General features: G+C 38.2%; 2 protein-coding genes and 1 long non-coding RNA gene across 3 annotated transcripts in view; 2 read left to right on the top strand and 1 right to left on the bottom strand.

Annotated features, from left to right (window-relative positions):
- Window positions 1-23,489, top strand: part of LOC150109831 (uncharacterized) — a 422,727-nt gene that overhangs the window by 83,630 nt on the left and 315,608 nt on the right. The window lies entirely within an intron of this gene.
- LOC150109832 (uncharacterized) overlaps window positions 1-23,489 on the bottom strand; it is a 384,154-nt gene that overhangs the window by 108,440 nt on the left and 252,225 nt on the right. The window lies entirely within an intron of this gene.
- On the top strand, window positions 4,296-7,474 carry LOC150109835 (TBC1 domain family member 25-like). The gene is made up of 2 exons (XM_090414929.1): window positions 4,296-4,360; window positions 4,982-7,474. Exon 2 carries the CDS (start codon window positions 4,982-4,984, stop codon window positions 6,599-6,601), a length of 1,620 nt encoding a protein of 539 aa, XP_090271055.1. The 5' UTR covers window positions 4,296-4,360; the 3' UTR covers window positions 6,602-7,474.

Here is a 23,489-nt window from a genome sequence, read left to right as displayed (position 1 = left end):
CATTTGTGATAGGCTTCTTTTGGGGGGGGGTGGGGGGGGGGGGGGGTGGGGGGGGGGGGGGGTGGGGGGGGGGGGGGGTGGGGGGGGGGGGGGGTGGGGGGGGGGGGGGGTGGGGGGGGGGGGGGGTGGGGGGGGGGGGGGGTGGGGGGGGGGGGGGGTGGGGGGGGGGGGGGGTGGGGGGGGGGGGGGGTGGGGGGGGGGGGGGGTGGGGGGGGGGGGGGGTGGGGGGGGGGGGGGGTGGGGGGGGGGGGGGGTGGGGGGGGGGGGGGGTGGGGGGGGGGGGGGGTGGGGGGGGGGGGGGGTGGGGGGGGGGGGGGGTGGGGGGGGGGGGGGGTGGGGGGGGGGGGGGGTGGGGGGGGGGGGGGGTGGGGGGGGGGGGGGGTGGGGGGGGGGGGGGGTGGGGGGGGGGGGGGGTGGGGGGGGGGGGGGGTGGGGGGGGGGGGGGGTGGGGGGGGGGGGGGGTGGGGGGGGGGGGGGGTGGGGGGGGGGGGGGGTGGGGGGGGGGGGGGGTGGGGGGGGGAATTGTCAGTGCCCTTGACCATTTTGTTTAATTTGAGCCTCGGGTCTGGGTCAGTCCCCAGCGGGTGGAAAGAGGGGAAAATAGTTCCGCTGCACAAAGGTGGTTCCAAGGCTGCTGTTGAAAATTACCGGCCAATCAGCATAACAGGAATCATTGTCAAGATCTTAGAGAAAATAGTCAAGAGGAAAATACAAGATTGGATAGAAGAAAATGGGATACTGTATCGGGGACAGCATGGTTTTGTGAAGGGTAGGTCATGCCTCAGTAACTTGCTCACGTATTATAACACAGTGACGGCTGAACTGGATAAGGGTAATGGGTTTACAGTGATTCTACTGGACCTTGCTAAGGCCTTTGACAGGATACCACATGGAATTTTAATCAGTAAATTGCAGCATATGGGGATGGACATAGGGTTGGTGAGATGGATAGGAGGGTGGTTGACAGGAATCATTGTCAAGGTCTTAGAGAAAATAGTCAAGAGGAAAATACAAGATTGGATAGAAGAAAATGGGATACTGTATCGGGGACAGCATGGTTTTGTGAAGGGTAGGTCATGCCTCAGTAACTTGCTCACGTATTATAACACAGTGACGGCTGAACTGGATAAGGGTAATGGGTTTACAGTGATTCTACTGGACCTTGCTAAGGCCTTTGACAGGATACCACATGGAATTTTAATCAGTAAATTGCAGCATATGGGGATGGACATAGGGTTGGTGAGATGGATAGGAGGGTGGTTGACGGAGAGATATCAGAGAGTGGTTTACTCAGGAGTAGAGTCCACAAGACGGCCTGTGACTAGTGGTGTGCCACAAGGATCTGTTCTTGGACCACTGCTGTTTAATTTGTTCATAAATGATATAGGAAAGGATTTGAGAGGAACAGTTCATTTGTTTGCAGATGATGCGAAGTTGGGTAGGGCAATAGTGAATGCAGACGACGTCAAAATTTTGCAGGATGATTTGGATAGATTGGAGGTCTGGGCCAAGGAGAATGGATGTCAATTTAATGTGGCAAAATGTAAGGTTATGCATTTTGGGGTGAAAAGATTGGCGGCAGTTTACTGCATTGGTGGAACTGTGCTCCAGAAAATTGATGAGGCACGAGATTTAGGAGTGTTGGTGGATAAGGAATTGAAATTTAGGGGACACATTGCAAAAGTGGCCAAATCAGCTCATCAAATCACTTGGTTGCTGAAGAATACGTTGACAAGCAGGTTATTGTTCCTCTGTATCGAGCAGAGGAACAATAACCTGCTTGTCAACATATTCTTCAGACCCCATCTTGACTACTGTGCTCAGATTTGGTCACCTAGGTTTCTTCTTGATGGGGAGGAGGTGGAGAGAATCCAGAGGCGAGTGACCAAGATGATAGCAGGTCTGTGGAATGAACCTTATGAGAACAGGTTGAGGATTTGTGGGTTGCAAAAATTGGTTGATAGGCGGAGGAGGGGAGATATGATTGAGACTTTCAAATTACTGAAGGGTTTCTATAAAATTAATTCAGAAGATATTTTTGAGAACAGGGCTGGTTGTGGGATGACTAGGGGACATCCATGGAAACTGGACAAAAGTGTGGTTAGTAAAGGTGTTAGAGCTGGGTTCTTTACTTTTAGAGTAGTGAATGAGTGGAATGCACTCCCCGAGTCTGTGGTGGGTGCTGTGACGGTGAATGAGTTTAAGGCGAGGTATGATAGATACTGTATGAATGTCGAATAGTTGTGATGAATATGATTATGGGCCTCCCTCGATGAGTCTAATGACTCCCTGCAGTTGTCCGTAATAATAGTAATAATTACTATACATATGCATATTTGATGTGGTCGATGTTTCTTCCATTTATGTTTATCCCTGGTTCATTGGAGATTTCTTTGCATATTTCCTCTAGGTATATGTTGAATAAGTGGGGTGAGAGTGGGTACCCCTTCACGACTCCTTTTTCCATCTTAAATTCTTCTGTGCTTATATTATTAAATTTTACAAATGTTTTTGTGTCTTTGTAAAAGTTTGAAATGAAGGTCAATGATTTGGAATCTACTGATTTAAAGTTTTGGATGTTGATCAGTTTGTCTCTTCTATGGAATCAAAGGCTTGTTTAAAGTCAATGAAGCTGCAGTGCAGTACAGTGGTAGATTGTGTTCCCAGCACATTTCTGCTATAGTATTAAGTGTGAAGATTTGATCAATTGTAGATCTTGTGGGTTGTAAACCAGCTTGTTTCTCCTTGATGATTTCTTCCATTAATTTGTGCATGTGGTTTTGTATAATTCAAAGGAATATCTTGTAGCTATGATTTAAAAGGGTGATAGGGCGATAGTTTTCACATTTTTGTTTATCATCTTTTTTTTTTGTTTTTATGGATGGATATTACGATCCCAGTTTTCCAATTCTTAGGTATTTCTCTTGAGAATAAATGGTTAAAAAGTTTTAATAAATATTTTATGGTTCCCTGGCCTCTGTGTTTCCAGAGTTCAGTAGGAATTCGGTCAATTCCAGGAGTTTTGGCTGTTTTCATTTGGTTTATTGCTTTAAGTAACTCATCTTTTAGGATAGCAGGTGCTCTTTCTTTTTCTTTGCTGTTTGATGAATCCCACATTTGGTTTCTTTGGAATAGCGTTTGGTAGCATTCTTTCCATATTTTTTGTATATCTTGGATTGCGCTGATTTCCATATTATTAGAATATTTCATTTTTAAAGTGATGTTATATTTTTTGGTTAGATCTTTTATTATTTTTTAAACAGTTTTAGTGTCATGCTTTTCATTTGCTTCCTCACATTATTTTACTTTTTCTTTTAACCATAATTCCTTTACCGCTTTGCACATTCTAACATTCTATCGATTGTATTTTTTAGCCTTTTATAGTGTTGGCTGGTTTCTTTGTTGAATAATGAGGTTGTCCTGGTAGTTGTGATCCTGCTTTACTTGTTCTGTAATTTTATGTTCACTCCAATGTATTTTGTTTATTTTTCTTAGGCACTTCATAAAATTCTGATTTGATGTGTTTTTAGCCTCATTTTTCTTCTAGGAGTTTTAAGATTTCAGGAGTGATCCAGTTGTTATTTGGTTTGATGATTGTGCTTAGAATCTTGATAGGCAAAACCATCAACTGTGTTTTTTGACATAGTTGATGGTTTTGTTCTTCCCTGGTTCCATGACACAGACTGTTCCTCCCTGGTTCCATGCAGTTTCTACATTAGAAAAGGGTATGTTTTGCAGTTCTGTTTCTATGGTATTCTCATATAATTTATTTATATGTTCTTTGTTTATTTTGCTTATATCTATTAGGTTGCAGTTGCTCTTTGTAATGTTATTTTTGAATTTTTATTTAATCTTTGCTAAGAGGGCATCATGGTCAGAGTCGAAATAAGGCTCTTTTAGGGCTTTGACATTCTGGACCGAAGCTTTCCATTTCTTTCTTATTAAAATGTAGTCAAAATTTTTGGCAACTCTATCCAGTGAAGTCCAAGTATATTTATGGGAAGGCCTGTGGTAGAATTGGGTGTTGGAAATGAATAGATTATTTTGTTTGCAGAATTCAAGTAATTTTTCTCCTCTGTTATTTCTGTCATCTATTCCGAATTTGCCCATGACCCCTTTATGTCTGGTGAGTATTTTCCTATTTTGAAGTTGAAATCTCCCATGACTATTAAGATATCTGTTATATTAGTTTTTTTATATTTTATTAGATCTTACCAGTGGAAGCCAGATGCAGGAAATACCAAAGTTGCATTAATGCAGAAATCATATATTTATCATATACAAATAGCAAAAAAATGTGCATTATTTTGTTATTGAAATACTCTGGATCAGAAATAGTTATAGAAAGTTTTTTCACTTGGTAAGTAAATCATGTTTACCAAGAAATTATATTCTTGTTTCATCCTTTTTCCAAGTGTAAACAAAGTTTGCACATGAAATATCTTTGTGAATATTCTATTTGTATAGAGGCTGATGAGTTTATATCAGTTGCCTTGATATCCATGCTTTGCATTATACAACAGTTTACACAACTTGGTTCCTCCTCTTCTGCACGTGGCACTATTTTTCCTTCCTTTCATTCTTCAAGGACTGTTCCTGTTTCCAAATTCTTGTTGAACAAACCAAATCAACAATGCTCTCAGTATTCTGTACATTCCTAAATTTAATATACTTGGTGATACTTTAATATACTTGGTGAGTCCTTGAACTCCCAGTAGGTGTCACTTAATAATAATAATAATAATGATATCATATCTACTCCTACAACCTTATTAACATCAAGCTTGATGTTAAAAATGTTTCACATAATAATTTGATTTGATTTTAATATTTGTAATGGCTTTCTTTCAGTTTTAGCTTAAAGCATATATAAATGCACCATTCATATTAACTTGTGTTTTCATTACTAATAGGGTTCATAAATATTGAATATCAATTTGCAGATCTATAATATTCTATTCATTTTTTTTTTCTCATGTAGATGGAGAAGACTGTTCACTTAGTTCAAAGAGCATTCAGTTTCAGTGGAAACAGTGACAAAAACAAAAGTCCTGTTGTGGAAGGAATGACTCGTACAGAATTTAAAAATCTTTTAGATTATGAAGGATGTTTGATTCGACCAAGAGAATTGAGACTTATGGTTTTTAAAAAAGGAATTGAACCATATCTGAGGAAGAAGGTGTGGAAACATATTCTTAATGTCTATCCAGAAGGATTGAATAAACTTGAAATGAATGCTTACATGAAAAGAAAATGCTGTGAGTATTCTAGACTTAAGTTTGCTTGGAAGAAGATGATCGATAATAATGAAATAACAGAATCAATGAAAGCTGTTATGAATTTAGTTAAAAAGGATGTTCGTCGTACTGATAGGACCCATAAGTTCTATTCTGGTCAAGATGACAACAGGAATATTGTAAGTCTCTTTAATATTTTAGTTACTTATGCCTTTAATCATCCAAGTGTTTTATACTGTAAAGGAATGAGTGATTTGGTATCTCCTCTTCTGGTAACGATGAGAGATGAGGGACAATCTTATGTATGCTTTTGTGCACTAATGCAGCATGTGAAAACCAACTTCAGCCATGATGGAAGTTCCATACAGATAAAATTTAAACACCTGTCTGACCTGTTGTCCTATTTTGATCCAGAATTTTACAGTTATCTTCAACAACAGGAAGTTAAGGAATTACTTTTTTGTTATCGGTGGATCTTACTAGAACTGAAGCGCGAGTTTGCATATGATGATGCCCTGCATGTACAAGAAGTGTTGTGGAGCTCATTACCACCTCAGCCACCAGAAGGAGAGCTTCGATTATTTGAAAGACAGTTCATTTATTTCAATTTAATGTCGTATGACAGAACTGAGACTATAAATTCTGATATGGATTCTAGTTTGTACCTAGATGAAAATCATTTCTGCTGTTCCCAAGGAAGCAAAAACTCTTCACACAAAAAATACTGTCCAAAACACAATAGCACAGATTCTAGCAGTTCCTCTGAAAATACTGTTATGCATTCTGTAAGGAGTGATCCAGGCCCTACCACTACAAGATTTTACGCTTCCTGTCACATTGACCAGTTTAAAAGAATTGTGTACTGTGACCATTCAGCTTGGGATGATACAGAGTTTTGTTACTGTAATTCACATTGGGGCAGTGTTAATTCAAAAAAGTTGGGCTTCTGTCATACTTGGACTTATGGAGATTATGTGAATAATAGTCAGATGATTGACAATACGTTAAAGAACCAATCAAAGGTTTACAATGTGATGCCACTGAAAGATAATTTTAACTCTGAATCTTGGTGTCTTACCAATACAATCAATCTAAGGGACATTCAGCAACAGGAAAGAAAAAGAATTTTGTGGACTAAGCAAAAATATGGGTTTCATGTGCTAAATAACAGGTTTCATGCACTAAACTCCACTTGTGAAAAGAGGTGCAGACATGATAGTGCTGATTCAAGTAATAATTCAGACAGTCTTTCCAGTGATTCAAGATGTTCAGAAATTTCAAGATCTAGTCAACCATTTAATTCTGAGAGTACAGGTTATGGATCAAAAGAGACTTCATCCAAAGAAATACTTAATAATGAATAAAATGAGTCGCTCGGAAACATTGATTTTGAGGACTCTGGTATAACAGAAGAAGGAAGCTTCTGTATAGAAGCTATTGATTATCATGAAATGTTTTCTCTTCCCCTTCCTGATGAACTCGGTGATGGTAATCCTTTTCTGCTCTTTTTGTGTCTATCATTACTTCTTGAGCATAAAGATGTCATCTTACAAAACAGTATGGGTTATACAGAACTGGCAATGCATTTTGATAAAATGGTGAGAAAAAACAAGGCACAACCTATCTTAAATCGAGCTCGTTCTTTGTTTTCTGAATATATAAAGAAAACTTGGAACCATTACAATGAAGAAGAAATTGTTCGTGCTGATTGGTAAATGTTTTGGTCCCAACAGACTGAACTATACCTAATTTATCTTACCTTGTGATAAATAATACTTCATGCCATGCAAAGCTTGAGTTGCATCTTCCTGTTAATGCTCGTGGCAATACCTCACTTGCGACCACGAATGCTAAGAAGAAGAATCTGAAATTTTACACTGAAATACTAATTAGAATTGTGCCATCTGTTTTATCTAGTCGAATATGTTATGAATTTGTTGCTCTCTACTTTCAAGCCTGGAGGGATAACCTGTATATATTGTTGTATTATACTGTTATATTTCCTTTGGATTAACTGGATTATTCTAAGAATTTAATCCAGTGTTAAATCCTTATGTTATTTTATTTTGAAACTGTTAAATAGTTTACTGGTTTTTGTACGCACATACACTAACATGCAGATATTACTATGGAACATTTCATAGAAACATGATTGAAATATATAATTACTGCATCTCATGTAAGATAAAGCATGCTTTATTGTAAATAAATGCTGCAGTTCTATGCAGCCATTTTTATAGAGTTCTTTAATTTGTTCTAATAGTACCACACAGAGCCATTCAGTACTTAAAAATTTTTAAATAATAATAATTATTATTATTATGTCTTGATCATGTTCAGGTACCTTGCATTCATCACTGAGATTGTTGAAATTGATTTCATAAATGAAAGTTTTTTTCATGTGATACCCATTCACAGAAGGTTATAATATAGTACAGTAATAGTATGGGCAGATTAAGAATTTTTTTTTTTCTATTTTTATATTTAATTCTTCAAAAATTTTTTTTTTTACATAATCCATAAACTAAGCTCTAGAGACTAGATATAAAGCTGTTATAAGGCCTCCATAAGCAGGATGGTGGTTTTACTCCAGGCAATGAAATATCTTCGATCTAATCAGAAATGAGCTGTTGTGTTTGTATACCAATGCTAGAAGTATAAGAAACAAGGCAGATGAAATGGTTGCACTAATTGCGTCTGTTCGCCCAAAGATTGTCGGAATAAGTGAGACATGGTTAGATGAGGACGACATCCTGACAGGAATAGAGATGGAAGGGTATGATATGTTTCTTGAGGATAGAAGAGGTAAAAAGGGAGGGGGAGTGCTATTAATGATAGAGAAAGAGTTATGTCCATACAAGGTAGAGATGCAAGAGGGAAATAGGGCCAGTGGTTTTGAGGCAGTTATGGTGTGAGATAGAGGTGAATAGAATCAAATACTTGGTGGGATGTTGTTATAGACTTGGTAATGTGGATGGTGGTGATAGTGAAATGTATAGTCAAATTAGCCAAGCAAATAAGAAAAGGGTGATCATTATGGGTGATTTTAATTATGGCAATATAGACTGGAATGAAGAGATAGCAAGTGGAAGTAAAGAAAATGAGTTTCTTGAGTTTTGGAGGGATAACTACCTCAGACAGTATGTTACAGAGGGCACACGAGGATTAAGGGTCTTGGATTTGGTCATCTCATCAGAGGATGTAATTATAAATGAGGTGTCAAATCATCCACCAATTGGTGAAAGTGACCATGAGGTGATTACCTGGGTGGTTGCCAGCAGTGCAAGGATCCCGTGAGAAAAGGGTATATGTGGAACTACAAGGGGGGGTGATTATGAAGAGCTCAGGAGACAGCTTGTGGGTGTAGCATTCCATGCTACACCCGCAAGCTGGAAAACAGATCAATGCAGCTTGGGGGATTTTCAAAAACTATATAGTAGATGCAATGTCTAAATGTATTCCAAGGGTAAGAAGGTTAAATAAGGTAGGTGTGAGATGGATGAATAAAGAGATTAAGCATGCGATACAGAGAAAAAGGGCATTGTGGAGGCAGCATAAGAGAAGTCGAAGTAACCAATTTCATGAGGTCTACAAAGACCAGGCAAAGAGGGTGACTTGGTTAGTGAGAGTAGCTAAAGAGTGGTATGAACAGCAGTTAGCTAATGAAGCTAAAAAGAATCCTAGAGAGTTCTTTCGATATGTAGCCAGCAAAAGAAAGAATGATTATGGAAGGATGACATTGATTGGAGGAAATGGTATAAAGACAGCTGTTGCAGAATGTTTGGTGGAGATACTTAATGCACAGTTCATAAAGATCTTTCAATCTTGTGAATGTGACTTCATGGAGAGATTGAGAGCAGTTGATAATGGGGAGGAGAGACTGACTGTAAGTGAGCAAGAGGTGTTTGGGGAGTTGAGTAAACTAGATGTAAATAAGGCTGTGGGACTTGATAATATATCACCGCGTATTCTGAAGGAATGTGCCAGAGAGTTGACACCTGCCTTGACATATTTTTTTAATACGAGTCTTGCACTTGGTCAAGTTCCTAAAGAGTGGAAGGAGGGCAAGATTGTGCAACTTCATAAAGGAGGTGATCGAACTCAAGCATCAAACTCTAGGCCTATCTCTGTGTCAGGTGTTGTGGTTAAGTTGTTGGAGAAGCTTGTGAGAACTAGGATCCAGAGTTGGGTTAACAACAACGGTATAATCTTTGATGGACAGCATGGATTTGCTAAAGGGAGGTCATGTTTTAGTAATCTACTTACTTATTACAATAAAGTGACTGCTTCCTTGGACAGAGGAGAAGGATACATAGTAATATACTTGGATTTCGCAAAAGCTTTTGATAGAGTACCTCATGATAAGTTGACAGTCAAACTAGAGCAGATGGGGTTGGATATTAGATTAGTGCATTGGATTGGACACTGGCTATCTGATAGGTATCAACAAGTTGTGTATGGGGGTGCGATATCCAGGAAAAGGAAAGTCACTAGTGGAGTGCCTCACTGGTTTGTTTTAGGGCCATTACTATTAAACTTGTATATTAATGATATTGGCAAAGATTTGGACGGAGATATTCAGTTGTTTGCTGATGATGCAAAGTTGGGATGAACCATAAAGAGTAGTGAAGATGTTGTGGCCTTGCAAGAAGACTTGAATAAATTGAGTGATTGGGAAGCAAATGGGGATGTAAGTTCAATGTTGCAAAATGTAAGGTTTTAAAATTTGGAAAACAAAGATGGGATGCAGAATTTATGCTTGGTGAGAATATATTGTTGGAGGTAGAGGAAATAAGAGATCTGGGGGTGATAGTGGATAAGGATCTAAAATTTAGGGGACACATCGCCAAAATTGTGAAGACAACACAAAGACTTCTGGGAATGATGCAGAGGACATTGACATGTAGAAGTAGGGAGATTCTTGTTCCATTGTATAAGGCTTTGATTAGGCCACACATGGAATATTGTGCCCAGATTTGGTCACCGGGTTTTCAGAAGGATCAAGAGATGTTGGAAAGGGTCCAAAGGCGACTGACTAAGGTAGTTTCTGACCTCTGGAATGTTGAGTATGAGGAAAGATTGAGAAGATGTAATTTGCAGAGTCTGGTGGAGAGAAGGAAGAGGGGAGATATGATAGAGACCTACAAGTTGGTAAGGGGTTGTTATAAGATCAGTGGTGGAGAAGTTCTACAGAGAATAGTGGGAGATCAGGGGAGAACCAGAGGTCATCCCTGGAAACTGTATAAAGAGAGTGTGAGTAGGGGAGTGAGAGGCAGGTTTTTTTTGTGCAGAGTTGTGAATGATTGGAATGTCTTGCCTGAGATTGTGGTGTCTGCAAGGAGTTTCAGTGTGTTTAAGACACGGTATGATGAGATGTGTGTGTGTGATAAAAGGACCTCCCAGATGAGTCTTTGACTCCATGAGGTCTTGGGTAATAATAATAATAATAATAATAATAAAGAAAATCACAAACATCCATGGCAGAATCTGAACCTACAGCCTGTTTATAAACTAACCAGTCAGCCAGCCACACAAGCAAAGTTGCAATAATGTTTATAACCTTTATTTATGAAAAATTAAAATCAGTAATTTTAAATGTGTGAAAACAAACACTTTAATCAAAATAATTTAATATCAAAAAAGAAATTGCACTAGTCAACAAGTATTTCACAACTAGAATTTAAACACATATATTCTAAGTGTGGCAGAAAATAGATTTTAAAAGTAAAGCATCTCCCCCCCCCCTACCCCAACATGCTAAAGTTCTTTAAAAATATGTCAGAAAATAACAGTGATTCTGTAGCACAACTGGAAGAAAGATAGGACATTGTGCCCTTGGACTGGAAAAGACCTGAGCTCAATTCTGATTATGACAAGAATCTTTATGTGACCTTTTCAATTGAAGGTGAATTACTTTATCTCATTCAAGAGGTGTCTACAAGGAGTTTGAGTGTGTTTAAGACACAGTATGATGAGATGTGTGTGTGATAAAAGGACCTCCCAGATGAGTCTTTGACTCCATGAGGTCTTGGGGTAATAACAATAAAGAGGTAGCAGGGTTTTTTCTCCAAGAAAATCAGATATTTTCTGCATACAGGAATATTGGCAAGAGTACACATGTAATTCACAGACAAAAAAAAAATCCTGTTTGTGGGCAGTAGATAGTTGTGTCTAGATGAAAAATTAACTCATGGAGATATTCAGTTGTATGTAGGAGAGGAGAGGATCATGTAATAATATACTTGGCTAAAGTATTGCCAAATAGAAAAATCTAAATAAAATAACATGTATATGTAATTGTCAAATAATGTATTTTATAAGTTGAAAATAAGAAACCAAAATTCAAGCACTTTCACAGTTTCTTATGCACGCACTTCTTGAATTTTGACTTATATGCTTATATTTAATAATAAAGAAAAAAATGTTTAAATACACCCAAATTTAAAAGTGCTTTTAACTACTTCCTTTTTCTTGTAAATACCTCAAATATCTCTCTTTCTACTAAATGGAAACTACTGTTGAATGAACCAATAGTAGTTATTCCATTTTCCCAATTATCATTACTCCATTTATCATGATTTCCTGTAGGATAAATGTTTTCTGCAGGAACCATTCATCCTACTTGTTACTTACTGCACCAAAGATTTCAGAAAACAGGTTCAGGTGAGAACGAAGGAAGTGAATCTTCAAACATATCTTGGTTCGCAAACAATTGCCAGTGGTTATTCCGAGTTCTCTCCTTACTTTTCAGTATGCAAAAAATTCTTTTGTATCCAACTCATAGAACCCTTTTAGGAACTTATAAGTTTCTATCATGTCCCTTCTTTTCCACCTGTTAACTAAACTTTGTGATCCACATACCTTCAGTCTATTCTCATAGAAAATATCATCACCATCTTGATCACTTGTCTGTGGATCTCTCAACTACCTCCTCATCCCCTGAGAAACCTACATGACCAAATCCATACACACTGGACAAGATGCAGCCAAATCATATTCATTTTATAAAGAAAGATAATAACCTTCCTATCTCTACCTCTCAGTGTGTTCTTCAACATTTGTTGATGACTCTTTTACAACTGTTGTAAGCTGTGATATAAGTGGAGTCACAGTCATGGCAATGCACAGAGGCTCGGATCATCCACGAATTCATTTACCCAACTTAGAACACACCCAATAGTTCTGTTTTATATCGTTTGGCACTACAACTACAAGGGTGCCATATAGAATGATCCCTGTGACTTCTGCTTCTCTTTTGCATGGTCTAATATTTGTTTAGTTCTCTTAGTCCAAACACTATAAACAGAAATCATCATAAACAGCACTGGTTCTCAAAACATACCTCATTATGAATAGCTCAAAACCAAAAATCCAGTTGTTCACTCTACTCATGAGCAACTGGATTTTTGGTTTTGAGCAATTCATAATGAGGTTTTTTTTTTTTTTGAGAACAAATGCTATTTATGATGATTTCTGTTTATAGTGTTTGGACCAAGAGAACTAAACAAATTTTAGACAATGCAAAAGAGGAGTAGAAATCACAGGGATCATCCCCCATATGGCACCCTTGTAGTGCCAAAGGACATAAAACAGAACTACTTGGTTAAGAAGACTTGTTTGAGGTTGTGGTCTAAGTTACCAAGTGGAAAACTGACATCAATAATAATATATTTGGAAAGGAGGCTTGTAAGAAGAGATGAAGTATATTGGTAGGTGGGGAGGTTGTCAGTTATTCTGGTAGACTGTTAGACTGATTATCGGTGTTAGGTTCTTATTAATGACAAATACTGTGCATCATTACCTACCTTCCTGCTTGATCAGTGGAACTGGAGAAGGGAAGTCACTTTGAGTCATGGACATTGATGTCCCCAAGAAGGATGATCTTACTATTAAGGGTATTTCATTATTACAATGATTATCAGAGTTTTGGACATATGAAAGTGAAAAGTTAGTTTGATAAAGAAATTATAACCCAAACTAAATCAAAGTGAGAAGATTAGAGATTTGAGATTTTGCAATCTCTGATGTGAGATGTCAGTTCTGATAAATTCACAGATACTGCCCTTCTGTTGGAAGGAATTTATAATGTGTAGTTTGGGCAGTTGAGGTGGACAGTGTTTGTTGCTGAGCCAGCTCTGGTTCTGTTAGGAATAGTAACTCCAGTTTATATTACTGTAAGTGGTGATGTACATAATTTATATTACTGTTTAAGCCACACTTATGGGTGAAGTGAATACAAAAACATTTTTTAAATAAATAGTGCTTATGATTTTTTATTTTTAATCATTTTTGTGGGAGAATCTATAATAAATTTTTGTTTTATACAGTATGGGGGGAGGAAGAGGAACAAGCAATTAGAGGGTGGGAGACCTGCAAATATACTATCCACACTGAGGGAATCCAGTCTCCTCTCTACACATAGTCTTAATTGTCCTTCCTAACTTCATGCCTCTAATGAGTGAGGTGAAACACCACCTTTATCTACCACCTAAAAGTCTAACTGACATTTTTTCTAATTAGAGACATTATGCTTTTGTGCCAGAGATTCTGCAAGATACACCATAGCCTCATTTGTGGACGCAGACTATATACAACAGGAATGTGGGGAATGTACCTTACATCAAGAAGCTATACACTGCTTGGAAAGAAGTCAACAGCCACCATACTGTGAGGAACAAACATCCATGGTGCCTACCTTAATAAGATGTAGGACCTACCTTCAATGTGATGACTGCAGCAATCCTACAGGACATACTTTCCACAAGTATATACAATAGCAATCAATGGGAATTTTGAAGTATTCTTCCTGTAGGCATGTAATGAGGTTCTGGACTGTTGTGGGGCAGATGTCCCTTGACCTCACCTCATATTCCAGTTCATCCCACAGATGTTCAATAAGATTGAGATCAAGGCTCTATGGAGGCCAGTCCAGAGGTGTAGCTAGGGTGGGTGGAGGGGGCAGCCTGCCCCAGGCAGCACTTTGAACCTTTTGGATTTTTGCAGTTAATTCTAAAATACAGTCTCGAGAACTCATTTCCAAATATTGTAATACTACTGCAAATTTTCCTCACAATTGCTGTAAGTGTTGCTAGTTGTGAGAGGAGTTTTTTCTAAATAAAACTGATTAAGAATTACCTATAATACTATGAAATAGACTTTGCCAATATCATTGACGATTTTGCTAACAGAAAAGCAAGAAAAATAACATTTTAGAATGTTGACATTAAAGTTTTACTTCAGAAAAGTAGATGCTGGTGTGTATTGAGAGGGGTGGCAAACTCAGGGACCTCCCTGGGCGACAAAAGCTCTAGCTACACCACTGGGCCAGTCAAATGTGGTTTCATTCATGTCCACAAACCACACAGTTACATAAACAGCCTTATGACATGGTGCATTGTCTTGCTGAAAGAGACAGCATTCAGATCCATAGAAATGCCACAAAGTAGGAAGCATTGCATTGTCTAGAACAGTGGTGGCGAACCTTTTTATGTGCGTGTGCCAAAAATTTACAAATCGGTTGCTGACAAATCGGCACATATCAAAAATTTACCAATCGAGTTGCTGATATGCCAGGCAGTTTTTAATAGGGGAAAAATTAATAGAAAATTAATCTAACTTAATTTATTTATAAATTTATAATATATATATTTATTTATAATATTTTATAATTATTTATAATTTTATAAATAATATTTTATTTTATTTATATTTATTTATATATAAATTTATAATATTATTCAGTGCAAAAGTGATTATTCTCTTATTAAATTGAATTTAATGATGTTGGTTTGAAAAAAAAAACAGTAATGAGAAAAATATTTATGTGTTGTAACTCACCATCGAAGTTAGCTGAGCAGGGGAAGCAGCAGAATGATGTCAACTTGTCGGCGAAACTCTTACCACATTTACTCAAATATAACTTGCCCTCAAGTATAACTCGCACCCCTGATTTTACTTTATGAAAAAAGACATTAAAAAGTTTTGCATATATCTCGCACATGAAAAATGTTTGAACATTGGAACTTTTTTCATTTGGTTAGACTATAAAGTATATATTTAGTTTAATCCTTTATCCAAGTGTAAGCAAATAAAGTTTGAGCCTGAAGTGTCTTCAGGACTGGGGCAACTCGTGGCAAAGGTGGACTGACTTCGCATCACTTGCCTTAGTATGCCATAATGCAAAGCACATCTCCTTGTGGACATGTAAATGCTATGCAATATGGGAAGGATCACTACTCAGACCGGTGTCGACCTTTATTGAGGTCTCTTCAGTCGGAGCAAGACCAGGAGGTGATACCAAGGTCGAAGTAATGCAGAAGTCATATTTTCACACCTTATTATTAAATTACTCTGGATTACAGAAAGATATTGGAAGTGTGACACCTTTTGGCAACTGGTATAGGAAAATATGACTTCTGCATTACTTCCACCTTGGTATCACCTCTGGGTCTGGCTCCAACTGAAGAGACCTCAATAAAGGTCAAAACCGAGCTGGGTAGTGACCCTTCCCATTATGCATAGCATTATACATGTCTGCAAGGAGATGTGCTTTGTATTATGGATACTAAGGCAAGTGATGTGAAGTTAGTCTACCTTTGCCACGAGTTGCCCCAGTCCTGAAGATATTTCAGGTGCAAATTTTGCTAGCTTACGCTTGGATAAAGGATTAAAGAAATGAATGGCTGCTATGGAATGATAGTGGAATGGGCCAAAATACTTGTATCCATTTAAATCTACCCAGAAGCATGCTGTCTCCCATTATCGAACCAGGAGTAGTGTTGAGAATTGTAAAACATTGAATTGTGCAAATGACGGCCACTTGCAAACTAGACTGCAATTTAGAACCACATAATGCTGACAATAATCGAATATTTAATAATACATTACATAATGCTGACAGCAAGCTAATATTAACTACTGCAATGGGCATATCTCCTGCTATAATTATAATAAAGCTAAAAATAATCACTCAAACATTACTAACTGGGATAACATATTTAAAAAAATAGAAGTGAAACGTATTGCCAACTAATATGTACAACAAGATACCACTGGACGGACACACACACACACATACATAAAAGGAAGAACAAGTTTCGTCCTTATTTCCTTTTCTTAACTGCACTTGTACATAATTTCTCGATTACTCACTCGTCTCCTATCCTCTTTCTTCCTACAGTATGATAATAGATTTGACTTCTGTCTCATCAATTCCTTCTACTAATCTACAGGTCGTCTCTGTCTTATCACTTCTCTTTTGCCTATTTCGTACTTGTCTCAGTACTCTTTTCACTGTTTTCTCCTCTTCTCCAGAATCCTCAAAATCACATCCATGAACTGTAATCCAATATCATTACAGATAATATTTTCATTCTCATCCTTACTGTCATCCTTCTCTAAATCGTTCTCATCATCTTTTCAATCTGGTCACTTCAGCAACTCAATGTCCACCATCACCATAGACCAATACACCCCTTCGTTGCAAATTGCAAAATCTTGTCAGTATATAATTTACTTTCTCTTCCAATCAAAATGCAGAATTCGCATTGTTGTGGTATTATTATTATTACGTGACACCTCCAGGTAGTCCAAGGACTGATCGTGGGAAGGCACACTACCCTACTTCGCTATACTATATACATCTCTTCCTCTCCACTACTACCATCAACGCCATCTATCGCGCATCATCACCACCAACAGCAGTATTTTCATCTGTACGCGGGATGAAAAACCCCAGTTTTCGGGAGAAAAAACCTGTTACCACCGTAAGATCGGCTAACTCAGTGGACGGACACACACACACTACTACTAAAAGGTTAAGAAGTCGCGGTCCCCAAGTTTGTTGTAACATAATAATAATAATAATAATTAATTTTTTATAAAATATTGGTTTTACTTTCTGATTATAATGATAAAAAAATCAGAAAACAGAAATCAACTTTACTTGAATATTATGTAAAAACTTTACTGCATTAATCAAATAATGTTCTTTGTTTGCTCATTTTATAAGGGGGTGGTAAATTTTAAGAAATAACAAACCAGTATTACAGCACTGAAAGCTTAGAAAACTAATTGCACTCAAGTAGCACTTAACAACGTTAAGTGGTGGCGCCACCACAAAAGAAATTACTGCATATTTCAGATTACTAATGCAAAACGATATAAGTTTGAAACAAAGTAAAATAAGGAACAAAACATAATTATTTTAAGATATTTAAAAATTTTAAAAACAAGAAACGTTCTATAAATTTTCGGTTAAGAATCACTGGGCTAACTCACCTTCAACTGAAAAAGCCCATATAAGGATTCCCCTCGGTGACGAGAATCGAGCCCAAGTCTTTTCCAGTCGAAGGGCGCAATGTTCCGCTTATTGAGCTGTATATATTAGCACAAACTATTCAGAGTGATGATAAAAAAACTCATCTTCAAAATCAATCTTTATCATCATTTCCAAAGTAGCATCATCAATAAATAGCTGGTAAAGTATCCCAGTTTAATATCCAGTGAAAGTTGAAAAATTCATGCAAAGGTTCTTCACTAATTCATTTATCATTCCAATTGCTTTAGACTCACCCCGTACACTAAGTTTATGATAGCTATATTTTACTGTCCAGACCTGAAATGTATCAGTTTATACAATAGCTTTCCATGAAGTATCTCTCAATGAAATACGAACATCATCATCTTTCTTGCATGAGTCATAGCTCTACTATAACTTCTACTGGCCACATATCGAAAAACTCCTTAGGGTTTTTTTTTTTTTTTTGGCTGCTTTAGCCAACTGCTGCTCTACTCGCTTTTGCTACCCTTATCAAGCGAGTCACCTTCCTCGCCTGCCTCATCTTTGTACTCCTCATGCAACTGGCTGTTATAAATACTCATCTTGTGTTTCTTTCATAATACCTACTTCTTCCAGGTTGCATACCTTATCTCTTGATTCATCCATTTCACACCTGCTCTATTTACCCTCTTAACCTTTGGAATACATTCTGATATTGCCTCCAGCAAATAGTTCTTGAGTAGGGCCCAAGTAGCATTGATATCCTTTTCATCTGTTGCTCTTTCCAATTTATTATCGCAAGCTATTTCCTGAGCTTTTCATAATTACCAGTCTTATTCCACATATATCCCTTCTTAACAGATGTCCTCGAATGACTGGTAACCTGCAAGTGATCACCTCGTGGTCACTCTCACCAACTGATGGAAGATTTGACACCCCATTTATATAACATCATCATCTGATCAAGAGCATTGGATTTGAGATGATCAAATCCAATACTCTTGGTCCTCGTGTACCCTCCGTTACTTACTGACTAAGGTAATTGTCTTTCAAAAACTCCAAATATTTATTTTCTTTACTCCCAGATGCAGTCTCTTGCTTCCAGTCTATATCACCATAATTAAAGTCGCCCATAATGATCACTCGTTTCTTGTTAGCTAGGCCAATTTTCTTATACATTTCCTTCATTATCCTCCATATTACCAGGTCTATAGCACCACGCAACTAAATATTTCATCCTGTTTACCTCTACCTCACACCATACTACCTGAAAACCGTGGCCTGTGTTTGCACCTTGAAAATCGACCTTATATGGGTACAACTAATCTCCTACTATCAATAGTACTCTTACATCATTTCTTCCCTGTCTGTCTTCACGAAAAATATCATATCCGTTCAAACCATTCCTGTCAGGATGTCATCGTCATCTGTGTCTCGCTTATAACAACAATTTTGGGGCGAATAAACTCAAGCAAAGCAACAATTTCATTCCCCTTATTCCGAATACTTCTAGCATTAGTAAATAAACATAAGGAATCATTATTGGCTCTACAAGTCCTAAACATAAGGAATCATTATTGGCTCTACAAGTCCTATGAACATTATTTCTCCGATGTGACTCCTCAATACCTTTCCTAGTCACTTCTCTATATTACCACCAATTCTACAGCTTTCCTCACAGGCAAACTCTCTCCTCCCATATTGGACCAACTCAATCTGTGTTTGCCTGTTGACACAGTCACCTGCGAATCCAGAATCTGCATGTTTCATAAAGTGTCTCCCCATCCACTCAGACTCCCACCCGTTTCTGTTTGTGTTGTGTTTCCACTCTCACATTTACTTCATTGATAATATTCACCTCCCCATTGGCAAATGAGCCAATACCTCTCTTTACCCTGCTTTCTTGCTCTTTCATATCACCTCGCGCCACGTCAGATCTATTCATTGCAGTCATTACCTCTTCTGCCAGCAACAATCTCTCCAGCCGACTCAAACCAAAACCATTTAAATGCAGTCCTTCTTCTCTATACAATTCCACCCTTCCCTGAAATTCCTCCCACACATTCATAAACTGCACCCCATTCTCCCACATAACTGCACTAACATATCATTTATTATCTTTTTTGCCTCTTCAGTTCATCCCTGTCATACCTTGGCAACACGCTGACTGCCTTTCCTACCACACTGTTATCTTTTACTCTCCTTAATAATCTCTTTATATCCAATCTGGCATTTTCTTTGTTCCCATCCAAATCATTTGTTCCTACTACAACCACCAACTCTTGTGCTCTCTTATTTCTCATGTCCAACGCTTCAATTACTCTCTCCATTCTACCACCAGACAAAACAGGAAAACAAACCTTATGCATCTTCTCATTTACCACACTAATAATGGGATCTCCATAGAGAGCCACCCTCGAATCATTCGTAATATTTATTCCCATATATGGAGTAGACGAAGCCGTTTGATCTTTTTATTCTAACTGTTGGAGACTGAGGGGGAAGTTCAATCTCCACCAGTAGCAATCAAAGATAGCTGGCCCAAGGCTATAATTTGTGATACTTACAAACACTAATTAGACCATGGAATCCGGTGAAGAGAGGCGGTCGACACGTGTCGCCATCTCATGGTTCCTAATCGTAACACTGTGTTTGCTCTGAAAATAGTGTAGGTTCTGCGGTCGGTTTCTGGAGTTTTACTAAACGAAGAACCCGGATTTCCATAATGATCACCCGTTTCTTGCTAGAAACGAAGGGAGAAAAAATCATTTCCCATGGCAGAGATCGACTAATTAGGGAATCGGTCGGAAAAAAAGGCTTAGTAATGCTGAAGGGGAGAAAGAAATGAAAGATGTACGAATTGGTCACCGACACGCGAAATCACGTGCTTTATACGTAAAATTTTCCAACTGTTATACAAGCAAAATAGTTATCACTTTAAAAACTACAATGTTCATCTGTGGGAGTACTATATATATATATATATATATATATATCTTACTTCCGATATCAAAACCTTCCTACGCGAAGCTGCTATAAAATGACTTCATGATTTTCACATGTCAGTGTTCATTTCAGCCTTGCAATTATCTTTTTATTATTATTATTATTATTATTATTATTATTATTATTATTATTATTATTATTCGTGACACCTCCAAGGAGTCCGAAGACTCATTGCGGGCGAGCGAACCTCTACCAATCATCTTCATCAACTCCATCTACCGCTCATCACTACAACTAGTATTTTTTGTCTGTAAATTGCGTGTATTCTGAAGGGCCGATTTGTCTGTATGCGGGATGAAAAACCCTAGTTTCCGGGAGAAAAAATCTTGAGTTGTATTTGTATTTTTTTTTCCTGTATGATCCCTGAGAGGCACTGCTGGGGCTGGAGGGGGGGGGGGTCCGTCCCTGGCGGCACTTTAAACCTTTTTGAACTTTTGCAGTTAATTCTAAAATACAGTCTCTAGAACTCATTTCCAAATATCGTAATACTACTGCGAATTGTGAGAAGAGTTTTTCTAAATAAAATTGATTAAGAATTTCCTACATTACTATGAAACAGACTTCGCCAATGTCATCGAAGATTTTGCTATCGGAAAAGATAAAAAAAAACATTTTAGAATATTGAAATTAAAGTTTTACTTGAAAAATAAACACAGTGTTTTAATTTATTTTCCTATACGTCGTTTTGACCTTTTTGTAGTATTTTTGGTGTATGAGAGAGGCGGCAAAAGCTCTACTTACATTCAATTCCTGAACTTCTACTTCCTATCGGCTAAAAATCTAAGACCAGCTTCAGCTAACGCCTTTTTGCTCCCTATGCGGGATTAGGCGATCCGTTTTAGCCCTATCTAACTTTTGGAGACTGAGTGGGCAGATCAATCTCCACTGGTAGCCTATCAGAGATAGCTGGCCCAAGGCTTTCACACCAAGGCTATCACTGCTTACTAATCAGTAGGCAGTGAGAAAGCATCTCGTGGTCCCTAACCCTAACACAAATTTTTAATATCTGAAAATAGAATGGGATTGACGGCCGATTTCTTGAGTTTCCAGGAGAAAAACCCGCTTGCCCGTGCCAGATATCGACTAACTCAGAAACCGTTCGAGAAAAGGCTTAGAAAATGTTCTTCTAGTCAGCGACTAGATTTGAATCCCAAGTTCATGCAGTCAAGTGTCGTAGAGTGCAAACGCCACTTCTACTGAGCTACAAGTCTACCTTATACAAATAATTCTGTAAGTACCTGCATGTCAGTCATATTTTTGATTACTCTGTCTATCTTTCAATCACCAACAAATCCTTCCTAATGTCATTAATGTAAAAATTGAATAACAATAGACAAGGTACTGATCTTGAGGTAGAGCATCGACACTAAAGCTTGCAAAATCACTTCCCAATATACCTTTTTGTGATATTTGTCAGTCAACTTTTACTATCTGCTTTCCATCAAAAATTCTATGAAAAACCTTAACAAAGTCCTCAAGTATCATAGCACATCAATTTTCCTTATTAAACTCTACAATAATATTATTGTAAAATGTGAGCAAGTTGCTGAAACATGACTTTCCTTTAGTAAATCCAGGCAGTTAATTGCAAAGTATAGATTCGCTCTCAATTCTGTATCTATTTCTGTATGCAGTCTTAACTTTTCCAAAATCTTCTGATACTCAATGTATACTAATGGTTGCAAATAAGACATGTCAATCTTTGCATCACTCTTGAGCATTGGAACTGTCCTACATTTTTTCCACTCCTGTGGAATCTTCCCTGTGCTATGACTCAAATTATGCAGCCAGCCAGTTGAGCTCAGCATCTCTTTAACAACCGTGCTGATATCCCACCAGTTCCTATTGCTGAATTGTTATTCAATTTATGCAATAGCTCTAGTACCTGAGTTACTTTGTTAAGTGAAGAGATAGTGAAGTCTAGAATGTGAAGTCTGATGGGAATTTAATCTGCTCAAATGTAGTAAACGAAGAATGTCTAAAAGTAATAACAACAACAGAAAATGCTCACTGGAAACTGTATGTTATTGTTTTAACTAAGTGTATGGGAACCCTTTGTTTAAAGCTCTGTGTATGGCAACCTTCAAGGTCATTCTTAAAAGCGTCGGCACGGATCAGACAAGGTTCCACTGTCCGACAAATCGGATTTTGAAGTGCGCTTGTGATAACAAAGAAATGGTCGGCTTTAATAAGAGATCAAGGAGTCAAGCCGAATTCTTCGAGGATCTAAACCCTTCGTGAAAGGTCCCGGAGACGGGGAAATAAAAAGACGTTGAGGAGAACATCGAGAACAGCAGTCGAAAATACAGGACACGACTGTACGGCTAGGGCACACCAGGAGTCGGAGGGAGGCAGAAAAGAAAAGGATACCGGTCCACTATGCTCACTAGATCTTGGACGTTGCTGTGGAAATTACCGGAAGCTATTACCCGAGGAACCCATGAGCCCCGGAGATAAGCATTCCAAAACCCTGCCATCACCTTGATGAGACGCCAGTGAAGCAAGACACTGTAGAAAGAAATTTAAGGCCCGAACGGAATGAGAACTCTGGAGCAGAACCTTGAATGAGTGTGTGACCCAGGTGACAGAGCCTATGTGAGTTTATTCCAATTTATGTTCTATGGTTCTTTTATGTAATCTAGGAGAAATAATTTCGATGGACTGATAAGATATAAGGTACTTGGAATAAGCAGTGTTTATAAGAAAGCCTTTTGGTTTGTTAGTAATTGGAATACAATTGTGAGATAGTTTGGCATAATAAGTTAATTTCTTCATGAATAGATTAGAATTGTTTTCGAAGGCCTGTGTAGCTCAGTGGAAGTGGCACTTGTGTCCTCTGAGCTTGCTCGCTCGAAATCAGACTTAAGTTCAAGTCTAGTCACTGACTGGAGGAACTTTTTCTAAGCCTTTCTTAAACCGGTTCCCGAGTTAGTCGATCTCTGACACGGGCAAGTGTTTTTCCTTCC

This window comes from Typopeltis vanoorti, chromosome 1 (assembly GCF_054136105.1).
Source record: "Typopeltis vanoorti isolate ZY-2024b chromosome 1, IOZ_Tvanoo_1.0, whole genome shotgun sequence".
Lineage (NCBI taxonomy): Eukaryota > Metazoa > Arthropoda > Arachnida > Uropygi > Thelyphonidae > Typopeltis > Typopeltis vanoorti.
This window is presented reverse-complemented; position numbering and strand designations above follow the sequence as displayed.